This window comes from Amborella trichopoda, chromosome 11 (assembly GCF_054954075.1).
Source record: "Amborella trichopoda isolate Santa Cruz 75 chromosome 11, AtrichopodaSantaCruz75HAP2 v2.0, whole genome shotgun sequence".
Taxonomy (NCBI): Eukaryota; Viridiplantae; Streptophyta; class Magnoliopsida; order Amborellales; family Amborellaceae; genus Amborella; species Amborella trichopoda.
In genome coordinates, this window is record NC_142346.1 from 47,575,941 (window position 1) to 47,598,462 (window position 22,522).

General features: G+C 34.8%; 1 protein-coding gene across 7 annotated transcripts; it reads left to right on the forward strand.

Annotated features, from left to right (window-relative positions):
* ATSPS4F (Sucrose-phosphate synthase family protein) lies at positions 1-21,377 on the forward strand. 7 transcript variants are annotated; one of them, XM_020663357.2, is made up of 15 exons: positions 5-1,130; positions 2,338-2,388; positions 3,050-3,139; positions 6,270-6,496; positions 7,452-7,515; positions 8,427-8,632; positions 10,544-11,024; positions 11,626-11,754; positions 12,937-13,068; positions 14,629-14,805; positions 15,227-15,280; positions 15,998-16,060; positions 16,907-17,833; positions 19,968-20,095; positions 20,839-21,377. In XM_020663357.2, the coding sequence occupies exons 3-15, from the start codon at positions 3,098-3,100 to the stop codon at positions 21,113-21,115; spliced, it is 2,907 nt and encodes a 968-aa protein (XP_020519016.1). In that variant the 5' UTR covers positions 5-1,130; positions 2,338-2,388; positions 3,050-3,097; the 3' UTR covers positions 21,116-21,377. The 7 variants fall into 7 exon arrangements, 4 of the variants coding, with proteins under 4 accessions (XP_088707305.1, XP_006836877.1, XP_020519016.1 ...); XM_020663358.2 differs by having other exon boundaries at positions 1,012-1,130; positions 6,267-6,496; XM_088851179.1 differs by lacking the exon at positions 2,338-2,388 and having other exon boundaries at positions 1-1,130; positions 6,267-6,496.
* Positions 21,378-22,522: the final 1,145 nt, after the last annotated feature.

Sequence of the window (22,522 nt, forward strand, 5' to 3'; positions counted from 1 at the left end):
TAACCGGTTTCGCCCTTCAAAACGCGAAACTTCCATTTTCCTTGGAGTTTTATTTTTGAAAAAAAAAGCATAAAAAAAAAAGTTCTCTTCTTTTTTTCTGATTTTCTGTACAAATTGAATTCGAATTTCTGCTTTATCTGGTTCTCGAGCTACTTATTTTCTGCCAATTAATGGTTTAATTTTGGAAAATTCTCTGTTTAAATGGCACCTCATATGTGACATCTCTGTGAAAAAAGAGAAATTCATTCATTTTGTGAACAAGAAATACACTGTAAGTAATAATTTTCCTTTTTTTTTTTTTGCTCAATTTGGAGTTTCATCCAGAGAAAATTCACTGTAAGTTGAGTTTCTCTGGATTTTATAGCTTCAGTTTCTCAATTTTTATGTTGAAATTCACTTACTTGGCTGAAGTTCTCTGTATTTGATTTCTTGATTACTCTTTTTATGCCTTTTAGCTCACTATAACTGTAAATATTTTTTGTTTTTAACTGCTTAATATCAAGAAACTGTATATTTTTCTGTGCTTGAAAGCTTAATTACTTTAATTTCTCTGTTATTATTCCTTTTAATTTCATGAAAAAAGTTCATGGTTATAGGAAAGAAATTTCCAGATAATCCTCGGTTTAAATCAACCAAAAAACCGAATTAATTTTCGGTAAAGAGATCTTTGCTTGTCTTTTTTTTTTTCCTCAATTTTCTTTCTTTTTAATCATTTTTCATCATATTTTATCCCATTTCAAGCTTAAAATACTAAAAAAAAAAAAAAAAAACTTTTTTTATACACTAAAAATAAAAATTATAATTTGGTATACAGTGGTGTATTTTTTTACAGAGTTTTTAATATATTTGTGGGATATTTGGGGTTTTTAATAAAAAAAATTCTCTACACTTAAAAAACAATTTCAACTTTTTGTTAAGAAAATATGGCGGGGAATGAGTGGATAAATGGCTATTTGGAGGCAATTTTGGACGTAGGGGCAAAATTGGAAGAAGGTTCAAAAAATAGTGCATGGGCAAAATTGGACGAAGGTTCAAAAAATAGCAAGGGTTTCATTGATCCCACCAAATACTTTGTTGGGCAGGTCGTAACGGGATTTGATGAAACGGACTTCCATAAAACCTGGATAAAGGTATGTGTCTGTGTCTGTGTCTGTGTCTGTGTCTGTGTCTGTGTCTGTGTCTGTGTCTGTGTCTGTGTTCGTGTCGGCATTCGTGTCCGTGTCAACATCTGTCTCACTTATATATCTGTACTATTGTTTTTTGGTAAGTAAAAAGTGGTGTGTCAATGGCGATTTGGCCTCTACATTTTTTGTTTTTTTTTTTTTGGTAAGAATGAATTAGATACCTCATCATGAAGCTCGACAATACTACCCCTTAAGCCCCCTGGCATTTTCAATATCTGTACCTCTTGCTCTTCACTATGTGCGTGGGGTTTGCACAAGGTTGCAACTTAAACAATCAAAGTAGGTGCACCTGCAAACTTTATATAAGATGTGATTTTAGTGTAAAATTGTTTTAGGTCGGCTTAAAAATTTATTTCATCTTAAAGTAAAATTTCAAATTACATAGATCTATAAATAGATAATGCAGATAATGTATAACAAGATATATTATTTATGAACCTTGAAAGAAAAAAATAAATAAATAAATATATATATATACATTATTGAGGTCGAGATAATCACTAGGAGGGCTTTCCAATGTCTAACCAACCTTTTCTTATGGATTTTTAAGTTGAACTTTACTTCAGTAGAATAAGGTTGATATCTTGTATAAACTTTTTCCTATATCTTTTGTATATATGGGGAGTAATTTTATACAATGGTTATATAATAACACAATAAAATAATATTTAAGAATCATATTACCTCCATTTTTTATATTAATTTTTAAATATACACTATTTTCATTCCAATGAATAATCGTAAAAAAAAAAAAAGAGTAAAATTTGAAAACACGTATTGGAAAGTATTTTGTTAGCAAGGCTATCTACTTTGGTAAAGATACTTGGATCTAGAATGATTATTTCCCCTTTTCGGATTTTTTAGATGGTTTTATTATCATTAGATTAACAATACTAAAAAAAAAAAAATTGATTTTGTGTTTGTAGAGGCTTAGATATTAAAATTCACTGAATAAATGGTCTAAATTTATTATTTGAGGGTATTCATGTTGACCATATTTTTAGGAATTGTTACAATGAGATCATTTACCTTTGATATAAGGTGGTCACAAGTCTTTACAACCATTTGATGTTAAATTTGATAGTTTGGATGTGTTACAAAGTTCGAGAAAAATTCTATTGAAGTTTAAGCTTGGTTAATGGAATAATTGCAGCCATCCAATGTCGCATCCAATGTTCAAGATTAATGTGACCATGTATCAAAGGTAAATGGTCTCATTCGATAGTTTCTCATATTTTTAATACCCTCTATTTAAGGTATGGTGGAACCACCATTACCAAACATCCATCTTTGATATGGATATTTGATGCGTGAGGGGACACATACATGGACATGTGTCCCTTGACACACATCTCGTAGCCATTGGATATAAAATTCAGATTTGATTGAAAAATTAGAGACAAAAAAGATGGGCGGAAAAACTTGGTAAACATATACATGGAAGGGGGAAAAGTATTGATACCTTTAAAAACACCTAACTCCTAAATTCTTCGAAAAAAAACGGGTAGGGCCATCTTCCCCACTGAATTATTAAAAAATAAAAAATAAATTAACATGCATGATCTCATTGATAAAACTTTATTTAGACTATTGAGATAATATACCCTAACGATAAACATGGTATTTTATATGTGGGACCAAATCTACAACTTGGACTTGCTAAACCACCATACTTGTACACTTTGGTCTTGCAGAAAGCACTTCTTTGTTCTTTATTTGGTATATCTAAATTTTCCTTGATTTTTAGGTTTGGTATATCTAAATTTCCCTTAATTTTTTGATGAATAAATTATTATTTTTTCTAAAGTTTCATATTTTGCTCTATTTTCTCTTAACTTTCTATTTTCGAAAAATGGATGATACAGGTGATTGCCACCAGGAACACACGTGAGCGCAATAACCGACTAGAGAATATGTGCTGGAGAATATGGCATCTTGCAAGGAAAAAGAAAAAGGTACCAATTTCGGTTGATTTCGGCGAAATTTCGGTTCTTTCGCCGAAACCCACATGTAACATTTTTTTTTTTTTTTTCTTTCTTGTATTTCGTAATAATTGTACAGAATTGAGCTAGAACAAGTCAATATTTAGTTTTTGAAAAAATATACAACAAAATTATTTACGTTTAGTACAAACTACAAAGTGATCACACTTAATCTTGTCTATTAAATATAAAATTGGGCTGATGCATTTATTTCATTGACAAAGCTTAAAGTTCAAAAACAAAAATTTCATGAAGTTTGTGACACGAAGCTATCAATTTCATCATAAGTAATTGCGATTTTCTTGTACCAAAGGTAAATGGTCTGATAATATATAATCTCTAAAGAAAGTCACCATCATTTTTAGCCATTAGATGTAAAATCCAATAGATTAAAGTGTATCATAATATTCAATAAATTTTGTATTGGACTTTGTGCGTAATCAATAGCATATTCTTAACCGTTCAATTTCACATCCAATAGTCAATAATGAAAGCTCCTTGTATAAGAAATACATGGTCTCATTGTATACATTTCCTCGTCTCTCCTTTTGTAAAACGGTCCAAAACTATTACTTTTGAATAGGACATAAATGGAAAATAAAAATAAAAACACAAAAAAATAAAAAAATGAGCATGAACCATAGGAAAAGTATACAATAAGAATGTTTATTTTTCCACAAGGATGTCACAATAATTGTTGATCATTTGATTTGAAATCAGGTGGATGGGGTTGTGTGATTGAGTTGGCAAAAAACTAAAAACAAAATTCTAAAACAATAGACACACCCTAGTTGTCGATTTCACATCTGATGTCTAAGGGTGATTGTGATATATTTGTACTATAAGTGAATGATCTCATAATACGCAATCTTTAAAATAAAATATGAATTTTTTTTTTAAAAATATGACTAATTAAAAGAGATTAACACAAATTTCCTTGTTAAAAATTAATACATTTTTTGAGGTACGAACTTAGAAGTAGGAGGGGGTCTATGAAGCCATTATCATTTGAACCAAGGTTTTAGAAAATCGGCTGATCCAAATCGGAATCGGCCGATCCATATTATGAATCGTCGGGGGCGAATCGGTTCCGATGAAATATCGGGAATCGGTCAGTTCCCCCCATGACAATGCCGACCGACCCAACTTTTTTATTTTTTACAATTTATTTTAGTGACCGGTTCGGCAGACGTTGTCGCCGATCCACCAAACCAAATCAGAAATCTGGATGCACGATCCAGGTCGCCAATCCATTTTTAAAAACCTGGATTTGAGCGAATCCAAAAATCTGTGAGCCACACAAAGTCGCCCAAGTTGGCTTAGAGAATCAAAAAATCCGTGAGCCACACAAAGGTGCCCAAGTTGGCTTGTGGGGATGCCCAATCGCTTTAAGTTGCCTAAAAAATTGGGTGGCTCATTGAAAGGACACAATGGTTCTGAGTTAAATGCTTATATTTTCTTTTTTCTCATATTATTTTCTTTTTCTTTTTCACTGTATGGCTTGAGGCTGGAAGTGAACCGAGATTCTAACCAATTAGGCCGGACTCGGCACAATATCCCTGTTTTTTAATTCTACATCTGAATATGACTTTGCAATTTGATGAGGGAGGACAAGCTTTTTATATTTTTCCTAATGTATAAAACTTATTATATACTTCTCTCGTCCAACCGTCGATTCTGAATGCACGGCTGAGATGCCTCTATATTCTCTTATTTTTTTTTAGTTTTTTTACAAAACATTTTGACTCTAAATTTGGGCGTTCACTCTTTTTTTAAACTCACACCAGTAAAAGCTAAAAAAAATATTCTCAAAAATATAAAATGACAAAAATACCTTTAAAAGTTTTAGGGATATTTTGGTCATTGTAGTTTCTCTAAATGTTTTTTAAAATATTTGTTTTAGGGGTGCGAAAAAGTTAAAAATAAAATACTAAAAAACGTAAAATCTAGATCAAACAGTGGCTCACTTTATTAAAATTGGAGTGTGGGGGTGGAAGATTTCATGATTCGGTACTACTTTAATATATCTAGCTAAAAAGATTTCATGCTCCCGATGGAGTATATTGCCTATTTACTCCCTAGGGAAAAATCAAACCTAGGAAAATTTTTAGGATCTTAATTTTTGGGAATGTGACATCTTTGATGCAGATGCTATGCTAAAGAAAAAGAAAATCCAAAGTGCATTTTCTATTGACTTTAAAAAAAAATGCCTTGAGATTGAATAGAAAATGTTCTATTTTTGACAGGTGAGATCTAAGTGTGACCTCAAAATTAAGAAAATTTCTTTTGGATATAATCATTTAGTGATTTTTAGATGGTTCCTAAAATTTCGAATAAAAAAAATCTTCCCACGTTAGTCTCCAGCCCAAGAGAGTAAATATGTAGTGTATGCTCCCGCAGGAACATAGTATACACGCTCATATATCCATGCACAATTCCCATGATTTAGCTCCCTAAAAAACTCTTCGTACTTATATTGCAAATGAGGGTGACCATGCTATACTAAGTTACCCGTGACCACACGAGATGTGTGGTCTTGACCCTCCGCTTCCAATCATTGGGTTCCATGAGAATGTTTGAATGGTCCGCGACTAGTGTTATTGCAGTGGCGCTCTTGCTACTGGCTTCTATTACTATTGCTTTAGGGAAATTTATCAAAATACATTTAAAAATTAAACCATTTAATATTTTACCATGGATGTATTTTGATAAAATTCAATATTCTATGCTAGATGTATTTTGTAAAGTTAAAAATCTATTTTTATCATTCGAGGGGTTTATCTGAAATTAAATAAAAAAAGGAAAAAAGTTAAATAGTTCAATTCTTAGGTGTAGTCTAATAAATTTCTCATTATTTTATTTTTAAAATTAAAATTTTTGGTGTGAAATTAGGCCTTTCAGTTTGCAATTACTGTGTAGTAGGGAAACAGGCTTGAGTCGTGGTGATGGCACCCCCACACCCTAGTCACTACGTTGTGATTTTCATTCCCACTGACACCACTCCACTAAAACCTTCAAGTAATTAACTCCTAAACTCTTTGAAAACACGGGTAGGGCATGTCTTTTCCACTGAATTACCCAAAAAAAAATTACCGTGTAGTAGATTGAATGGGATGATGCAAGGCGACTGGCAAAGCGCTACTTGAAGCGCGAACAAGGGCGGAAGGATGCGGCCGCGGACATGTCTGAGGACTTATCAGAAGGAGAGAAGGAGAAAGGAGAATCTTCACTAAGTGATGCATCAAAGGAGAACATAGCTCGGATCAACTCAGATCTTCAAATGTGGAGCGAGGAAAACAAAGATAAACGGTTGTACATCGTCTTGATTAGGTATGGTTTCTTGCAATTAAGAAATAGGAATTATGAGGGTTATATAGATATTAAGTAAGATACATTATGATACATGCGACCACAAAAAATCTATAGTCATAAGTGTCGTTAACATTGATCCTTGATTGGGAGGTGGCGATACTTGTGACCATTGAATTTTGTGTGGTCATGTGTATCATAGTATATTTTCCCTTGAAAACTAAACTTATACAAACAAATAAGTATTTTCATATCTAAATAGCATCTTCCATTTAGCATCTTTAAAGCCTTTTCTTTAATTCCATTTCTATGCTTTGTATTTATTTCTTGGGATATTAATCTATGGTTTTAAATATGGAAAAAATTTATTTAAAGGCTGAGGCCCTGAACAGGCAAATTAAAGCGCACCTTAAAAATGCATTAAAAAACGGTTATTTCGATGCTGAAAAACCTTCAATTCAATCATTTCGACTTCAAGATGTAGGAACATGAGAAAAAATAGATTTCAAGTCTTGAAAATAGTGTATTTTGTAATATATTGTTATCTAGAGCATCAATTTTCAAGATTTTCAAGTGTTCATAGATACGCTCGATCTACCCTATTTTTTAACTTTAAATTTTATAATTAGAGATAAAAATAAATTTTCAGGCCATCATAAAGATTCATAATACTAAAAGTTTGAAACAACATATCTCAACACTATTCGAAGGTGTGCACCACTTTGATTGTTTAGGGCCTTGGCCTTATACAAACCACACCCTTTAAATATTTAAAATTTTACGAGGTGTAATTTGATAAATTTTAGAAGCCATTTCATGTGCCATGATGGACTATTTGAAAGTAGATAGAAGAATATGGATAAGATGTTAAATAGTTCAAATGTTATGAATTGTTATGAATGTCTTTACTTACTTTTGCTAAATTTTATTCTTTTTGTTCGTCTTTTTTCTGCTAAACTTTGTTCTTTGTATTTAGCTTGCATGGTCTGGTTCGTGGAGAAAACATGGAATTGGGAAGGGATTCGGACACAGGTGGCCAGGTAAGTGAAAATAAGAAAAAGGTAGCCTAGTTTGCATTTGTTACAAATGGGAAGGTTTGAACGAATAAGTATTTTCATATCTAACATTGGGGTGTTTTTTTTTTTTTTTGTTAGTTTTTATTTTTCCCAAAATACTTCTAGTCAAGCACTTGAAGTGTCAGACAGCATCTGAAATATCTTCTTTAATAAATTAGCTTGGCACTTGACCGACTTCTCTCTAATAATTGGTCCAGCACTCCTAGCGCGGGACTAACCTCAGCCATGTGTTTTGCTAAAAATCGGTCTAGCATTTTAAGTACGGAATTGTTTTCTTGTCAACCAATTCTAGGAGATTTATATCTACCAACACACCTAGTTCTTTCTAGTTTCAGAGTTTGGCCTGATACTTGGAGTGTCAAACTGACATTATCATAGAGAAGTCGATCTTTTACTCCAAATGTTGAACCGACTTCTCTAAAATTTATGGATGGAGTCCAACACTTTAAGTACCAAACTAGGGTATTTTTGGCAAAATAAAAAACTATCCAAAAAAGGGACCTTGGTGTAAAATGTGAAAAAGGGGATTATTTTCAATTATGAAAAAGAAGATTTTTTTCCCCAAAGAATTCAATATTCTCACTTAGTGATATAGAATTCAAATTTGACTTCATTCACCATCATTATTCATGCACCCTCAGTAGTATAGATATAACATTAGTTTGAAGTGTCCAATTTTTAAGTAACCATTCTATAAAAAACATAATGTTTTAGTCAAATTTGGTGCGATAAGAAGACTATTTTCTCATAGAAATGGAAGATGACTCTCAATGGATAATAGGAAAAATACCCTATAAAGAATTATCAAAATTTATGCACAATTATTTTTTATGGCAAATGAAGAACTGCACATGACTACTTTCAAATGATCACAGGTGAAGTATGTGGTAGAGCTTGCTAGAGCCTTGGCTGCAACAAGAGGAGTATATCGTGTGGATCTCCTGACCCGCCAGATCTCATCCCCAGATCTCGACTGGAGCTACTCGGAACCGACAGAGATGCTCACCTGTCCACCGTCAGATGACAATGGCGATGGTGAGAGCGGTGGGGCCTACATTGTTCGCATACCTTCTGGGCCTAGGTAAAAAGCTACAGTCTTAATTAAATATGGTCACTTGGGGGAGCATAATATATATTTACTCCCTTGGGAGGGTTTTATAACTGGAATGTAGGGTTCCAGATGAGCATTTGTAAAGAAAGGAAAAATTGAATTTTGAGTTCCCTATTGTCAAAAAATTGGATGGTCTTTGTTCAATTTTGGGATATTATTTTCTTTATGCACATGTAAAGTTTTTTTTTTTTTCTTTTATAAGTTGGTCATTGGGTTGAGTCGAGGAGGTTACATCTTCACAATTTAATGTCCTAAAAGTACACCTAGATAGGGTTTTACCAGAGAGTGTGAATGAACGGTATTCTATTGTGGTATAATCTTTTCACATTAAATATTATTACAGGCCAAAAATATTTTTAATGTATTTTGTTTTCTCTGCTGTTAATTAACGCTTTTGTTTTTTTAGTGAATATATACTCTCTCTCTTGTAAATTAATTTTTTTAAGAAGTGGAAATTAGGGCTGAGAATTTACCTAGTTTGGATCCGAAACCTAAATTTCCAGATCCGAGTGTGGATCAAAGATTTGAATCCGATTAGTTGGATCCAGACCCGACATCCAAAATTTGGATCTAAATAGAAATTTGGATCTGATCTTGGAATAGGTGGATCCAATCTGAATTTGGCCCAATTATTAAAATATTATATATTATTTAATATATCTACATATGTTATATGGTATTTTTTGTTATATATTATCCTATAAATATAAAAAAATATATAAATTTTTTTTTTTGGATCCGATCCTATCCAGATCTCGATTTGGATCCTATATATACTTTTTGGATCCGGTTCTGGATCCAAAAATTAGGAATCCGATTGGGTCTAGATCTGGATCCAAATCCTATGCAATCTAAATCCAGATCTCAATGGATCTGGACCTGATCCAACTCATTCTCAGCGATAATGGAAACCCAGGGCACCATTAATTTGGTAAGCACTTATTTTTTTATTTTTTATTTAAAATAATAATAATAATAATAATAATAATGGTAATGAATCCAACGAAACTCTCACTCCCCTTGAAATGATGTATCGAGATGGTTGTAGAGAAACACTCGGAAGACTGAAAGTAAGCAAGGATAAACCTACTAGTTAAGGGCGTCTTTGTATAAGTTTGTCACGGGCCTAATTTTACTTTTGACTAAAGAAGAAGAAGAAGAAGAGGTTTTTGGCATTCTGGGCAATAGCTGGGAATATCGATGGCAAACGGGCCAATGAAAGCGGCGGGTTTTCGTAAAAGCGGGAGCAGACCCACTCCTGATTGGTTTACTTTTAAAAGAATTAATAACACCCTAGGTAGCTACTGTCTATCCAAACAGGCCCCAAAACCTCACAATCCAACAAACGTGTTTGTGCAATAATATGATTTGCATTACCTTCATGTTTCAAGCTTTCAACGGTTTGAACTTAAATGGCCCCATTTTGGTGTTGGTCATACAATTTGCACTTTTTTATGTAATTGTATAATGTAAATTACATCAAAAAATTAGACATTGGTTCTTTGGAAGCAATTTACAATGTTTAATTTAATTAGATGGTGGTGAACTCGGGGCCTGCACAATAACATATATGGTTCCCAACGCAGTAAGAAGTTATCATCATTACGCGCAACCACTAGTACTAATGCAGTGAGTTTGTTTTTCTTTTTTTTTTTCCTTTTAATATTAAATTGAGTTGTAGTAGAAAATGGAAGCCCGCCACCTTGACCAACTATGCCTTGGACCCATTCCTGCTAAGATTAGGATATCAATGGACTACCACTACCACTAACTACAATTACCGGATAATTGATTACTACTGCTACAATTAGGGTATAATTGCACTACTACTACTACTACATGAATTTGATTTTTTTTCTCTTTGTTTTTTGTTTATGCCAGGGATAAGTACATACACAAAGAATCCCTATGGCCCCACATACCCGAGTTTGTCGACGGTGCCCTTGTCCACATCACCAACATGGCAAAAGCTCTTGGAGGATCCACCGGGGATCCCATGTGGCCCTACGTGATCCACGGTCACTATGCAGATGCATGTGAGTGTGCAGCCATGTTAGCTGGGGCACTCGGAGTACCAATGGTCATGACAGGCCACTCCTTAGGGAGGAACAAGCTTGAGCAACTGTTGAAACAAGGGAGGCTTTCAAAAGAGGACATAAACAGGAGCTATCATATTATGAGGAGAGTAGAAGGGGAAGAGTTGGGGTTGGATGCAGCTGAGATGGTGGTCACTAGCACTAGACAAGAGGTGGAGGAGCAATGGGGGTTGTATGATGGGTTCGATGTTAAGTTGGAGAGGAAGTTGAGGGCTAGGAGCAGGAGAGGGGTGAGCTGCCTAGGTCGATACATGCCCCGCATGGCGGTAAGCTTGATCATATTATATTTTGATATAGTATACTTAAACTCTATCTACTTTTAGTACTAAAAGATACCAATCAGTCTTAGCTGTCAGATTTATTGTACAATCAATTGTGCTCGAAATCTAATATTTTTTTTTAAAAAAACTTAATGTGGAGAAATGACACACCCTAGCCGTCCATTTTTACATTTGATGGCTTGGGGTGTTTGTGCTCTGAGCGTAAAAAATTAATGGTCTCATTCTATAAACTTCCTCTGCTATTTTCTTGTGTTTGGTTCTACTGATGCTATTACTTTCTTTTCTGATCTTACTAAGTGAATGTGATATACATGTGAACACACAAATATATGTGTGTTTATGGATACCTGTATGTATGATCTATGTACCTGTTTAGTCATGCCAATCCTCTAAAAAGAAATATTTTTAGTAGTTTTACTTATTGTTATTATTTTTGGTGAAATTGTTGGGGTTGTAAGTACCTCTACTCTAGCATTATTATTAATATATTGTTCCTAATATGTCAAATAAGAGTAACTAAGTTTGGGAGGAAAAGGTTACATATATATTTTGATTACTTGTTTGGTTTTCTTTTAATTTCGAATAGGTCATACCACCTGGAATGGACTTCAGCCATGTTACATCCCAAGACATGGACACAGACACTGACATAGCCTCCTTGATAAGCTTTGATAGAAATCAAGCCAAGAGAGACATACCCCCAATTTGGGCTGAGGTTAAACTGTGCAGCTTTTATTCATTATTATAATTATCATTTACTTGAGGTTCTTATGAAATATTGCCATTTTTGGTTAATTTACATAACTATTATGTAACACTTGAAAAAAATTAGGGTTATGTGTGTCCCACATGGGCTAGAAATTGATTGCTTGGATCCCGCTATTGAGTCTTTCAAACAATGTTTAAAAAGTCGGACATCGGTCCTGACTCGCTAGGGTCTCAAGCCTGAGTCCCCTTGGTCTGATTTGGGGAATCTGAATCAGACCAGAGAACATTTGATGGGATTGATTTTAAAAAGTATAAAAAGCAGGAGATTTGGTAATTCAGGATGTCTTTACTGGGAAAGACATCCAGAATCACCTAGCGCTTGATCCAATTGGTGAGCCCCAACTCTTTTTTTTTTTTAAATATACTTTGCTTCCAAATCCTTCACCATCTTTATAGGCAGGAAATGAAAAGGGCAAAGTGAGGTATCATTTCTCTGAAAGCTTAGTCCTTAGGCTTTGATGCATGAGCCTTGTTTGAACATGGAGGATTAATTGGAACATGGAAACAGGTCTAAGTAGTCTCTACAGACCCAGCTCTAGCTGGCTCTGACAAGGTAGAAGCGGATCTGGCCTTGGCATGGTCGGTCCTAGCCTTGTCAAGGCTCGCTAGGCCAAATTTAATCCAAGAAGAATTATGAGAAAAAAAGTAAGGGCCGTGCCAGCCCTTTTGTGGCCCTGGCCCTGGCCCAGGCTCAGACTCAACCTCAGCCTGGCTCACCCTTGGGCCACATCTTATGGCTCAGGCTCTTGTTTTTTAGGGTCAGGCCGCCCATTCCATTGCCAGCTCTACAACTTAGGAGTATTTTTTGGCTTTGCATTTTTCGGATTCACTGGAGTCACCAAATGAGCATTTTGAGAGAGAGCATTGATTTTTTATTTCTTAAAAACTCAGATATGACATTCAAAAAACTGGATGGCTTGGGCATTATTTTTGTTTCATGCCGACATAAAGTGTGTACATTTTGTTTTTTTATTTCTAAGTTTTTGCTTTGCTTAAGATGCTCGATCCTCAAAATTTAGGACCTTAAAATACTCTTAAAAAATATTTTTACTTAAAGGGTAAATGACTACATGCTTATGTGCTAAGATTTTCAGTTTTCCTAATATTTTCTTGTAGTTAATAATGGCAGGTAATGCGATTTTTCACAAATCCACACAAGCCAATGATCCTCGCTCTCTCTCGCCCTGACCCAAAGAAGAATGTAACAACATTGTTGAAAGCCTTCGGAGAGTGTCGTCCTCTGAGGGAGCTTGCAAACTTGGTATTCTTTTTACTTCATTGGTTTATATTATTCAAATACTATCAATTGTTACTATAGTTTCATTTTTAATAATTGGTTATGTTCGAAAACAAAAAACAATCTTTTTTCTTTTTGGGTAGTTTAGTGATCGGAATCGAACTTGAGTTACAACATTGCTAATGTCAACTGCTAGAGGTGGCAATGGAGTTGGGACCCGAGGGGGAGACCTGCTCTGGGTCCGGGTATGGGTTCAAAAATTGGACCCCTACAATTGGGTCATGGTCCAAATCTTGGACCCGAAAACTATTTTGGCCCGGATTTAGGTTTGGGTCCGAGTGCGGTAATATTTTTCTGGTCCCGATATATGAAATATGTGAATGCAAGATGCCAACGGAATGATCGGCTGGACAGAGGCTAGGGCTGCTTCCTTCCCACCATGTCCTTCCTTGTGTATTTAAATACAATTAAATACATAGATATTTTGATTTTTGGTCGGATCTGAGTCCCACACTATATTTTCAAGTCCGGCCGGACCCAGACCCGACCAGTTGCTACCCCTATCAACTGATGATCACTCAAGCCCAAATCCGATTCCTCATTTTTAAAATTGGTTTCCTTGGAGTTTTCGTTATGTCGACTAGGAGAGGCAATAGGGAAATTAGAACAAATTCAAAGTACTTAAGAAAGGCTACTTTAATTGAGAATGTGTACTATAAGACTTAACTTTGGTATAGGGGCGCCACAATTACCTATAGCCCTTTTGACACCTTGGGGCATTGTTTGTAAAATTGTCCGATCTAACTGCTAACTGCCCGATTAAATCGGTTTTGGGCGGTTAGGATGATCAATCGGTATTTAAAAAATAAATAAATAAAATGTATATAATTCTAAAAATAAGGAATTTGATTTGTACCGCATTTTTAAATATTATTTACACTATAGTAAAGATTAAAAATTGTTTTGGTCATTAATAGTCACTTTTATATTTTTCCATCGTTTTTAGAAAATTTTATTTAAAAACAGCCGTTGGAAAATATAAAATGGACTAAAATCCATTTTTTTCATTAATTTTCAACTTCATTTGAATGTGTTTTGTTTTAATCATTCTTTATATGCGTTTATTTTTTGTATCTTTTTTATTTTTTTTCAACATTTTATTGACCACCCGGGACTTGCCTGGTTAGAGCGGTTGAATCGCCTGATTTATCGGATAAGCCAGTTAAACCGCTTCCAAGCCCATCCTCAGCTGCCTAATATTGCACCCAATAGCTAAGATTGATTGTGACCTCCTTATACTAAAGATAAATGAACGTATTGTATATTTTTCCATTTTAATATGTACAAGATGTTTCAAGTATGAATTCACTAAATTGACTATTTCTATTTGTCCACAAGTTTCTCCTATTACGGTTTTCCTCTTATTACTTGAATTAGTATTTGCGCTACATTTGGGCATGCATATATTGTCACATAAACACGAAAAAGAGAGAGAAAAAAATCTAGGTTAAAATGAGTGTCAATAATTTATTATATTTCCAATATTTTTTGTGAGTTATAAATTTTTTCCCCTTAAATTTGCAGACCCTGATCCTAGGCAACAGGGATGACATAGAGACCATGCCAATAAGCACTGCAAGCCTTCTTACAACTGTGTTGAAATTGATTGATAAGTATGATTTATATGGGCAAGTTGCATATCCCAAGCATCACAGGCAAGCTGATGTCCCTGAAATATATAGGCTTGCAGCCAAAACTAAGGTACACAAAAAGACTTCACTTTAATTTTATTTTTTCTCAAAATTATCAGTTTTTGCCTTATCACCATTGTCCAAAGCAAATAATCATTTCATGAAATTTGAGATTAATATTTTATTAATTATAGCAAGACCACTTATTTTTAGTACAAGAACAATCATAGTCTCTCTAACTTTCATAAATGAAACTGGGTGGTTAAAGGTGTGTCATTGTCACATAAAAGGTGAGAAAATATTTCTCAGACTTCAAATACAATCCCAATAAGCCAATTTTATATCTGACTGTTAGGGGTGATTATTGACATTTAAAACCAAAGGTAAATGATTTTATTGTATACTTTACTGGTTTTAATTGTATTAATATGTTTATGTTAATTAGCTTTTTCAATGCAGAGTTTTGCCAATTACTCTATGTCTCCTTGTAGGGAGTATTTATCAATCCAGCTCTTGTCGAACCTTTTGGTCTCACTGTAATTGAGGTAAAGTTGAACATACTTTTGCCTTGCATTGGCTAAATTCTCACTCTAGTTGTTTTATATACATGTACATATAAAATAGTTGTTTTACATTATGTACAAAAATTTGGATTGGTGAGTCGTATCTATCATCCCCTTATTCCAAGTTGACCAAGCCGAGCCCCCGAGTCGGCTCGAGTATCTGTTCGATTCGGGTAGTCCCGAGTTGAAACCTCAACAATTGTTAAACACTGGTTGTAATGGTCTATTTTGCTCACTAGTTACTACAAAGTAGACGCTTACTGTAGTCATGCAACTTAGAGAACATCGACCGTCTACCTATTAAAGTCGGATTGTGAGGATGGAACATGGAGAGGGCTAATGCAAAGCTTTGTGCCATTGGCTTTTATACGAGCGGCACCACATGCAACCGCGCATATTGTGCTGGTCAAATTTAGTTGGATGATGCAGATTGTACCCACACTATTCCATCCAAAATTGGACAGTGCATATGGAGGGCCTTTAGGAATATGAACATTTTTATGTCGGATTTTATTTTTTTGGCTAATTTATTGGGGAGGACAGGTCCTATCGTTTTTTTTTTTCAAATGGTTCAGGATTTAGGCTTTTGAAGGTATTAGTGGGGTTGTGTCATTGGTAATAAAAACTACAATATGGTGACTAAGGTATGGGGGTACTACTTTCTTTTAAATTTAGAGCATGTTACAATTTTTTTTGCAGGCATCTGCTTATGGTTTGCCCGTTGTTGCTACCAAGAATGGAGGACCTGTAGACATCCTTAAGGTATAACAAAATCTCTCTCTCTATCTCTCTACAAGAAATGATCCCAATATTGGCTTTCTCTATCCCATCAAGTCGGTCATTTCATTCATAATTCAATGAAATATAGTTTTTGATAGCCTAATAAACTTCAATATACATTAGGATTGTACACAATGAGACTATTTACCTTCGATACAAAGAGATTACAATTACATACAACTATCTGATGTGAAATATGATAGCTTGGGTGTGTCACAAAGTTTGAAAAAATTTCTTTTGGAGTTTAAGCTTGATCAATGGAAGGAATGCAACTATTTAATTTTACATCCAAGATTAATTGTAACCGCCTTCTACCAAAAATAAATGGGGTGCAGTTTGCATATGGGATGCATCCGTAGGTGTAGAAGTAAGGTGCACCTTCAAATTTTATCATGGTATATAATTTTGATGTAAAATGTTTTTAGGATTATCTCAAAATCTATTTTTATATCTAATTATAAAATTTTAAATTTAAAAATGGGTTAAAATCAAGTAGATCTATAAACATATGAAAATCTAAAAAATAGACGGTGTAAATAATATATTGTAAGATGCACTATTTCTGAGACTTGAAATCATTTTATTTTTTATAGTCATATATCTCGATATCGAGATGATCACTCAAAGAGTTTTTCAACGTTAAAACTGTCTTTTCCGACGGATTTTTGAGGGGCGTCTAAAGTTCTACGTTATAAGGTAGCATCCTTATAAAAACTTTTTCCAAAATAAACATTCTCATTGTATACCTTTTCATATACGTTTCAATGTTGCTTATTATGCCAAATAAAATTTTCCATGTATAATTAGTTGTCTAATTTTATTACTTAGGCTTTAAATAATGGTCTCCTGGTGGATCCGCATGACGACATGGCCATTGCCGACGCCTTACTGAAGCTCGTCGCAGATAAGGCCCTCTGGACTGAGTGCCGGAAAAATGGTAGGAAGAACATACACCGCTTCTCGTGGCCTGAACACTGCAAAAACTACCTCTCGCATGCTGCCCACTGCTGCAACCGCCGCCCGTCGTGGCGTCCAGCACCACATGCCACCGGCCGCCCTGCATTGCCAGAAAATGAGCCCCTGACCGACTCTCTGCGAGACATCCTTGACCTCTCAATCCGCTTCTCTGTGGACGTAAAACTCAACTGTGGCACCGATTCTGTTAGACTCAGCGGTGATCCTACTGCCGCCAATCCACAACAACTCTTGGATGCCATGTATAAGGCTGCTGGTACCACTGAATCACTTCTGTATAATGGCGGAAATGCCTTTCAGAGGGGCTCTGTTCCGAGAAGCCTGACAATTGTTAACAGCAGGTGGAACCTCAACGATCGGAAAAGGCACTTCGTGATTGCCGTCGACTGTTTTGATGAATTCGGCAAATTCACCAAAAATCTGTCTGATATCATCCAGAATGTGATGGCTGCTGCCGGTAGTGATGACAGAGGCCGGACGGGGTTCTTGTTCTCTACTGGCTGCAGCTTGGGGGAGGTGATCGAAGCGCTGAGATCATGCCACGTGGAGCCCGGGGAATTCGACGGTCTTATTTGTGGGAGCGGCAGCGTCGTGTGCTACCCCTGGAAGGGGATCGGTGATGACATGGAGTATGGGGCCCATGTCGGGTACAGGTGGCCAGGAGAGAATGCCAGGACGGCCGTTGAGAGGCTAGCTGCCGTGGAAGGCGATGATGTGGCCGATGACGTGGAGGCGTGTGGGTCCCACTGCTATGCTTATGCTGTCAAGGATGGTGGAAAGGTTAGGATTTTTTTCTCTTCTTTGCGGCAGGGGGACTGGGAAGGGCGAAGATGGACCTGTACCTGACTCGGACCCAGCTTTTGGATTTGACTTGGGTTTGGGTTTGGGTTTGGGTATGGATCCGATAGGTTGGGCTCGAGGTTCAAATTTTGGACCTAAACGCTATTCATGTCCGGGTCCGGATTCAGGTTTGGGTGACTCACCTTCCACAAGCCTACTCCTATAAAAAAACCATTATGAGTTTGATCTAACCGTTCTTTCTTTGTTTTCAAACATATCTTTACCGTTCATTAAGTGTTTTAGACGCATGTTAACCATGGCAACAAAGGCCACCTTTTTTCTCAAGCGATGCATAACCAAGTCTTTCAAAACTCGCATCGGTGGGGGGATGGTTCACCAACATATTCGTGTCGAATTGCCGGAATGACAATTTGGATCAGATTGAACTAGTGATCCAGAAAAATGAAAAATAAATAAATGAAATGAATTAAAAATCAAAATAACGTCACCTTCTGTTGGAGAATGTTATAGCTCTTTTTTTCTCTCTCATCCTATTGTTAGATTTTTTTTTATCTAGGAATAAATGGTCTAATTATATTTTTTATTTTTATAACATGGTGGTTTTAAGATAAATTTAGGAATATTAATTTAAAGATAGGGTTCACACAATGAGGCCATTTGAAATCTCTCTCTACTAACAATCTCTCCTACAAAATTTATTCTAGAAACCTAAAATTTTATATTTTAAAAAAATTAAAGTGTTATTTCGAAAGTTGATATGCATTCTAATAATCTATATATTGATAACCAAATCTTATATTTTATTTATTAATTTATTTGCATCATAATTTATGTAATATACTATTTTTTCTTACAGTTGTCAATAATATATTTTAAATTAGATGATATTATAAGATATTTTGAACTTGTTATTATTTTTATAGTAAAATAAGTATAAAATGTAAACCAACAATTCTATTTTTAGTATATAATATTATAGTTAGTTAGGTTGTAATAAATTTGGATTATAGTTAGTTAGGTTGTAATAATTTGGGTTTTTTTAGCGGATCAGGGTTTTCTGCCAATTCGAGATTTTGGTGGCCATTTTTTATCGATTTAATCCATTCTTTATTGTAGTCCATGTATGATTATATACGTCATCCATGATAATTCTATGATTTTTCTTTTTTTGTGATGTAACTTTAAGGGTTAAAACAGTTCATACACGGAAAAAACATCTCAATAATTGCATATTGATAGAAAAAAATGAAAGTTAATAATGTAGTACCCCATTTTTTATTTGATTCCTAAAAAATAACATTTATAATGATTTTTAATAATTTTTTTGGATTTTTTTTATTGTTGAATCTAACCGATTCCCGATCAGAACCATAGATTCATGGATCCGAATGGGCTTTTGGGGTGCCTGATCTGGGGCACCGATCCATTTTTTAAACCACTGATTTAGACTACCACAATCATAGATTTTAAAAAAACAGAAAACCAAAAAAAAAAAGGATTTGTGAGCCTAAAAACTGGTCGTCTTTTGAAGAACAATTTTTTTCAGGACAGTTCATTTAAATTCTTAGAACTCCAATTTGTTTGATATGATGATGTAGAAGATTTGCAACTCCAATTTGTTTGATATGATGATGAAGAAGATTTGCAGTGATCAAGATGTATTTCAGGTCCCAAACCCTCTAAAACCAAGGCGGAAAGCATGGGTCGTCCAAATCACCAAATAATTTTCCTTGATCAAGTTCATTGTTTTAAGATCTAACAATTTCTATTTTGGATCACTGATCCGGATGGGACTCGGTCTGGCAAGGTTAGGGATGGCCTGGTTCCCTCCTTAAACCCCACCTTATTAGGGTTTTTTCTTTTCTTTTCTTTTTTTTCTTTTTTTTTGTTTGTTTTTTGTTTTTTAAGCTTATCTAGTATATTTTAAGTCCCCCTTGATCCCCACCTCATAAATATCTCTATTTTTATATTGTTTTATTTATTTTTAATATTTTTTAGATCACCGATTTAAATCAATTCTGATTTGTGGGTGAACGATCCAAACACTCATTAAGTTCACTAAAAAGTGATCTTCATTAAATTTATTGACAAGTAGCGTTGTATTACAAAATAGGTCCCAAGAGTTGATGATCTACGCCAAAGGCTACGAATGCGTGCCTTACGATGCAATTTAGTTTACACCCGCGCTGGAACACGCTTGAATGTGGTCCCCTTATTTGCCTCTCGAGACATGGCCCTAAGGTGAGTTCTCTTCTGCCTCCTCTATTTTAATTGATCATTTACATAATACATTTTAAATGTATATATATATTTAAATGTATGTGAATGTGTCTGAGAGATAGAAGAAAGAGAGAAGGGGTGTGTGTGAGAGAGGATGTGTTTGTTTGATAGAGAGTGAATGAGTTTGTGGGAGAGAGAAATAGTGAATGAATGAGAGAATGAATGTGGGCCTGACCGAGATGCAGTCAATATGTGTGTGAGAGAGAGAGATGCAGTGTGTAAGAGATGCAATCAAATGTGTGTGTGTGTGAGAGAGAGAGAATGCATGTGTATCCCTGAAAGAAAGGGAGAGTGAAAGAGAGGGAGAGTCAATGAGTGTATGTTTTTTTTTTTTTTTGGGTGTGGGGTAAAAGTGTGTTTTTTTGTTTTTTTTTGGGTGTGGGGTAAAAGTGTGTGTTTGTATCTGTGGAATAGAGTTAGAACGTGTGTAGCAATCTAAGATGAACAACGTCCATGGTACTAAAGGTACGACACTTAATGTAACACTTCATAAATTGTTGACATTTTTCTTACTATTCATGTTTGAAATGTCACTATAAAAGTATTTAATGTCATTTAAAGTTCTACCTAGCCTCTCTTTTTATAAATATTGTTTTTTTAACGATAGCTATAGTTAATTTTAATTTACTTCAAATAGTTGAGATAAACCTCGAATGATGATAATAATAATCAATTTTTATTTTTCACCATTTGGATTAATACAGGTATTTATCAATTCGTTGGGGCATGGACCTCTCAAAAACAGTGGTCTTTGTTGGTGAGAAGGGCGACACAGACTACGAAAGCCTCCTCCCTGGATTACACAAGACCATCATTCTCAAAGATGCTGTGGAGCATGGGAGTGAGAAGCTAGTGAGAGGAAGTGGGAGTTATCAAAGAGAGGATGTTGTCCCTTGTGAAAGCCCTAACATTGTATCAACTGAGCTTGGGTATGCTACCCATGACATCTCCATTGCCTTGGACAAGGTTGGGCACATGTGACTCAAATGATGCAAGGAGAAGGCTGATGCTCTTGTCAGTGGAAATCTCTCTCTCTCTATATATATATATATAAGTTCAGGATCTAGTGAGAACATAACTCTAGACATCAGGTTGTGGCACTTGCCACCCTGACCACCCCTTTTAGAGTTTCACCTGTCTCTATAAATTTTCGTATTTTACAGTAAAATTGGATGATACTATCTTTCTTTGGCTCCTGCCATGTAAAAAGTTTTGCTATAGCATCCCCAATGTTATGTCTGCCTATCATCATCATTATCATCTAAGCTTTATCCCAACTATTTGAGATTCGCTATATGAATTATGTTCCACCATTTGACTCATAGGTCTAGGATTCATGATAAAATTTGACAAATATTTTATGTTGACTAGCCTACCTAACACAATGATCCATGTTCATCCTATAATAAAAGGTAATGGCCAATGGTTCAAAGTTGTTATGGTTTAACCTTACTAGTTCCTTCTAGGGATTTTTAGGTACATACCAAGTAAAATTATCGAACTTACCCTTTGGTTCATAAGTTGGTAATTTTATCGTAAGGTCTTACTAGCAAATTTTCTCTTAATTTGATGTTACAAATGTCGAATTGCTTATTTTATTTTTTTTCATTTCTTTTATTTTTTTGAGAGGGAGAGAGAGAATTTTGAATTTGGGCGTAACGTTATTTACCTCAATCAAAATTTTAAAGTTAAACGTGCTTGGCAAGAATAGTAGTAGGATTAGTAGGGCTGGAAATAGGTCAAGGCGACCCAACCCATGTCCATGCGTGGACCCAAATTCTAGACCCAATGAATCGAGTCGGGCTCACTTGTTTTTCTGGGACATGATAAGACATACCCACTGAACAAATCCGAGGTGTCTTACTAACTTTTGTAAGGGCAATTTATAGAAATGCCTATGACCAATGGTCAACTTGAACAACGGAAAATGTTTGGATAGGGTTGCAACCCTATCAAAATAAGTACAATCCCATCTCAAAACTCATGGAAAATTGCAATTTTGATGTTAGAAAACCTTCAAATCGATAATTTCGACCTTGAACATTATGATTATGAAAAAAATTAGAATTTCAAGCCTAAAAAAATAGTGTATATTGCAATTTTGAAGTATTCATGGGTCCACAAGATTTGTACCATCTTTTGAGGTACAAATTTATGAAAGAAAGAACTATGTGATCTTTTACTGGGGAAATTTTTTTTTTTTTTTTCTTCACCCCTTTCTTTTGGCAAAAGATCACTTACATGTAGTCTTTTATAATAAGATAAATTTCAAAATAAAATCAGCATAACAATAAAACCAATATCTTAACAACTTGATCTTATTGAAACAACTATGCACTATGCTTGAGAATAAAAAATAAGATTTCAATAAACAAAATGAAGAGTGCT